The 4,769-nt window shown below is 38.2% G+C and overlaps 1 protein-coding gene across 1 annotated transcript; it reads left to right on the top strand.

Annotated features, from left to right (window-relative positions):
* Positions 1-356: 356 nt before the first annotated feature.
* On the top strand, positions 357-1,825 carry LOC307141794 (ladderlectin-like; the record flags this gene model as incomplete). The annotated part of the gene is made up of 5 exons (XM_079842248.1): positions 357-372; positions 783-865; positions 1,143-1,271; positions 1,422-1,530; positions 1,720-1,825. The coding sequence occupies 5 exons, from the start codon at positions 357-359 to the stop codon at positions 1,788-1,790; spliced, it is 408 nt and encodes a 135-aa protein (XP_079698374.1). The 3' UTR covers positions 1,791-1,825.
* Between the last annotated feature and the right edge of the window lie 2,944 nt (positions 1,826-4,769).

Raw genomic sequence — 4,769 nt, 5'->3', positions numbered from 1 at the left:
ATAAAAATAAATAAATAAATAAACACGATTTACCGACATGCGCAGTTGAACCTGCGTGACGTCAGTGTGACGTAGGCTGCAAATTGGTCTATACACACTTGACATAAAGTATAAAAGCAGGGCTGTTTCTGGAACTTCACTAAATCTTCCTCTTAGATTCAAAAGGCAACAACCAAACCAAGGTGAGTTTTTTTTTTGGGAACAAAAACCTACTGAATAACATTTCTAATCTAAAGTGTCTTTTGTCTTTAAAATACATTTAGAACAGTGTGTAGCAAATGAGTGCAGTGCTAATTCGTTTCAGGTTCATCATGGCAATGCTGAGAAGTTTTTTGCTTCTTTTCACTATCTTCTTAATGGGGAATGCAGAAGGTGAGACATTTATTTGCAAAAACTCTTGCTATTCCATTTTAAAAGCATTTTGGAAATATTTACATGATTAATGGGGGGTTTAAAGTGTCTAAAGCAGGGTCCTCAAACTCGGTCCTGGAGGGCCACTGTCCTGCAGAGTTTAGCTCCAACCCTGATCAAACACACCTGAGCAAGTTAATCAAGGTATTCAGGATCACTAGAAAATCACAGTAAGGTGTTTGATCAGGGTTGGAGCTAAACTCTGCAGGACGGTTGCCCTCCAGGACCGAGCTTGATGAACCCTGGTCTAAAGTATACATTTTCAGCACATAATCACACAAACAAATCTAAGCCACATAAAATAATAATAAAATTAAAGCATTCTTTGCTGTGAATATTACAAGAACCCTAACATTTATGTTCTGGTGCAGTTGAATGCCCCCGTAGATGGTCAAATTTTGGAGACCGGTGTTACAAGTTCTTCGCTCAGTCGGTTACCTGGGTCACAGCAGAGGTAATGTGTTAGTTACAACAAGGTGATGTGGTCATTATATTAGGTGTCTTTAACTACATCACTGAATCAAATGATTGATTAAATGTTATTACATTAGTATTCAAAGACGCTTATATAAAGTAAACCTTTATTTTCTGCAAATAAATAATACAGAAGACTGAGTAAATAATCAATCAGAGCAGACCGTTTGCAAATGACTAAAGTTGTTTAAAAAGTCACTTATGCTTTATGCCAAAAGATCACATTTTGTATTGACAATGAGAATCTGTCTCTTTAGAGAAACTGCCAAAGTCTTGCCGACGCAAATCTGGCATCTGTGCATGATAAACTGGAAAATGATTTCCTGCTGAGTCTGTTGCCTTCTTCCTCCACACGTTCTTGGATTGGTGGTCATGATGGTGAAGAAGTAAGTTAAATGGTGTGTCCTAAAGAGACACAATTGTTTGTCTAAACTGAAATTTCTGCTTTAAACATGTAACTGCAAAGTTTCTAATGAGGATGGTTTAACGCTGAACTTACTGAAGTCTGAGTACAGAGCACTGTCTTCACCCTTTAGGAAGGACAGTGGCTGTGGAGTGATGGATCTGTGTATAACTTTACCAACTGGAGCTCTGGAGAACCTAACAATCTGGGTATCGAGAACTGTGGGGAGATCAACTGGACCTGTGAGAATGCTGTCTGATTTTTGAATACTTGCTATTATCATTTACAATACTCTAATTTCATATCATGCGATAACATGAAATGGCTCATTTGGATGCCACAATGTGCTTTAAGTTGAACATTCCATTTTATTTTTATTGTAAGCCCACCATAATAATCAGAATAACTGCTTTCATATTTCCACCCTACAGCTAACCGTTCTTGGAACGACGCATCCTGTTCACACCAAATGGGCTATATTTGTGCCTGTTCAGGCCTGTGAGACTGTGCAGTAATGCTGCTCCAGTTACTTTGTACACTCTTATCTTTACCAAAAATTCTTTTACTTCATTTAAATCTTTTCTAAGCTTTAATCTCTTCTCAATACCTGCTCTGAAACATTCCTATAATCAATAAAAGCATTGATACCGCAAACCTTGTGTTGTGGAGTTAAATATTCGTGTGTATTTATAAAGAATATTACGTCGCAAGGTTTAAGGAGGTTATTAGAATTGCATTGAATGAGGTCTTCACCAGGGGAGGGGTTTAAGCGCTGCACACAGCTGCTTCATCAGTGACAAACACTAGAAGATATCTCAGTTCATTTTCCATGAAACTACATAACATTCAAGTGACAAGTTTATCTTGAAGAATAAAAGAGCTTGGGTTTTTTATTCAATGACATTTATTTAAAGCTGCATATTCACTTTAGACCTTAATCTCTCACAAAATGGCACTCTCACAAAATGGCACTCATAAATACAAGATGTAGTTTGTGATCGTCCGGCGTGATGACTCTGATTGTTCGACTATTACAATTTAATAATACTTAAATTGATGTCATCCTCAATAAACCCGTCTCCGGCATGTTGCCTCCGATCCTTCGACTATTCCGATCTATTATGACCTGTAAAGTTTCCAGAATAATAATCATACGCTGTTTGTTAATTGGCCAGAGGAGAACTGGCACCCCAGACTGAGCCTGGTTTCACCCAAGGTTTATTTTTCTCCATTAGGTCACCTGATGGGGTTTTGGTTTCCTTGCCTCTGGCTTGGTGTGCTCAGTTGGGGACAACATTTTTCAACTAAATATCGAAATCTAATTATTAAACTAAATTAACCATATAAACTAAATTACTGATCTAAAGCCCACATTGTCACTGTATGATCAGTTCATTTAAATTATGACATCACCGTTTTCTCCAGAATGGCTAGACGGCTGAATAAAATTATGCTGCATTTTCCTGTTTAACACTCTAAAGCTGCTTTGAAACAATCTGCATTGTTAAAAGCGCTATATAAATAAAGTTGACTTGACTTGATTGTTTTAGTGGGAACAGGCTAATATGAATGGAGATCAGTTACATTCCTCAAATTTAATATCGATTCAGAAATATGATTAGGCTACCTGATCAAGCAGTAATCCGGGAGCAGGAGGTAAGGCACAGGAAGTCCCAGGTTTGGGGGTATTTCAGATAGCAGGTTGTGTGACATACCTGGTATGTTTAAGGGTAAGTTAGCAGATAACATCAACTTTCGGTTCCAAAATGACTAAACAAAAAAATAAACCTTTACAGCTGTTATCCCTGCGAGCACAGACTGTTATTTAGTTTAATCAATCTTTTTATTATATAATTGGTATTAAACCAACAATATAGTTCTTATTCACAGTGATTCAACATTACTTTAATTTCACAACCACTAATTTGGTGGCGATATGTAAATAGCCATTAAAGAAGTATGGTGTGCTTTTTTCTTAGTGTCCGTTTCCATGGTGACTTGTCTCAGTTGAGAATTAACCGCGAACATACTCTGGGTTGACACAGTTCAAATGGCTAAGCAGAGGAGAGCTTGGATGACTGCAGTGGAGTGAAAGGTCATGTTTTTTAAGCGTCCAAGTAGTTTGAGGAGTTAAAGCTAACAAGCTGAGTTTTGAGTATGTAAAGTTCAGATTGTGATTATTAGGTTTTTTTTCTCTTGATAATTTTAGGCAATTCTTAACTTTTGACTTGATATAATGGGCAAAAAACGGAAGAATCAGTCCCTTCAAGAAAGCGTTATATTAGCTGGACACCTCGTGGAAGAGAGCTGCATGGAATCGGCTGATCTGGATAAAAATATTAATATTGAAACCAATATTGTGCCGATGAAGAGGTTTTTGCAAGGCCTGTTTGCGCTACTCCATCCAAGAATCTAGCGACGAGCTCAAAAGATCCATTCGATCCAAAAGCTTTGTTTTATGTAGGCCTATAGCCTAAAGCACTAATGTGTTTCATACATTATAACACTTTCCAGATCGTCTTTTGCAACCGACATGCGCAGTTGAACCTGCGTGACGTCAGTGTGACGTAGGCTGTAAATTGGTCTATATCATTGATTGTTCCGACGCCCATCGTCTGTGCACGTATGCAGCACAGAAATCCCGTGTGTATATTAGATCTGTGTACTAAAGTGACTGCTACTGCTATATCTGCTGTTAATATGAATCAAACAACAAAAGATAAACAGAAAATCCCTCACTGCTCTTGACTGAATGAATGTTGGTAGCTTTATTAAGAACACAATTCTTACTTGAATGCTGCTGTTAAATGCTCTGGAGAGGAGATAAACATGGCGGACTTTGTACAGCTCTTTGAGGACGGGGTCTTTGCTAATAAGGCAGTGTCCATCAACACTCGTGGGCGGGGCCTGTGAAATGTGACGTCACTTTGCCAGGAATCTGCAAATGGCTTGTTCTGAGCGAGACACTGATTTATGGGGATTAAGAAAAGGAGAGGGTGGATTTTTACCAATATAGGGTGGTTGTGTACACACACTGCCAAACACACATTTATGTTCAAACCATGTACACCATGTAAAAGTGAATTTCGCATAATAGGTCCCCTTTAAGCCAGGATTAGGCCTTAGTTCAATTAGGGCATTTAGGTAGCTTTTATAAACATGCCTTCGAAAAAAATACTAATGGTGTGCATCTTGAGACAAAACAATGGCACCGACATATTTTAAGATATCTCAGTTCAGTTAAATCATGCATTTTAGCCTAGGGTTAAGCCTTGTCTGGGGAAACTGGGGGTGAGTGTATTAGGCTAAGAAACTTGCAGCCTTCAGTCAAATTGGTAGGTTTTTAGATAAAAAGCGGAAGAACTGCAAACATATTGTTTATTTTACCAGTAAATTATATTGTAGCTCATGAAACTCCAATCTAAACAGATCACAGCTCTACAGCAAAAAGATGAGGACCGGGAATACCCCACAAGAGCTG

This window comes from Gobio gobio (assembly GCF_949357685.1).
Source record: "Gobio gobio genome assembly, chromosome: 18".
NCBI lineage: Eukaryota > Metazoa > Chordata > Actinopteri > Cypriniformes > Gobionidae > Gobio > Gobio gobio.
The sequence above is the reverse complement of the archived record's forward strand: the minus strand, read 5'-3'. Positions and strand labels throughout refer to the sequence as shown.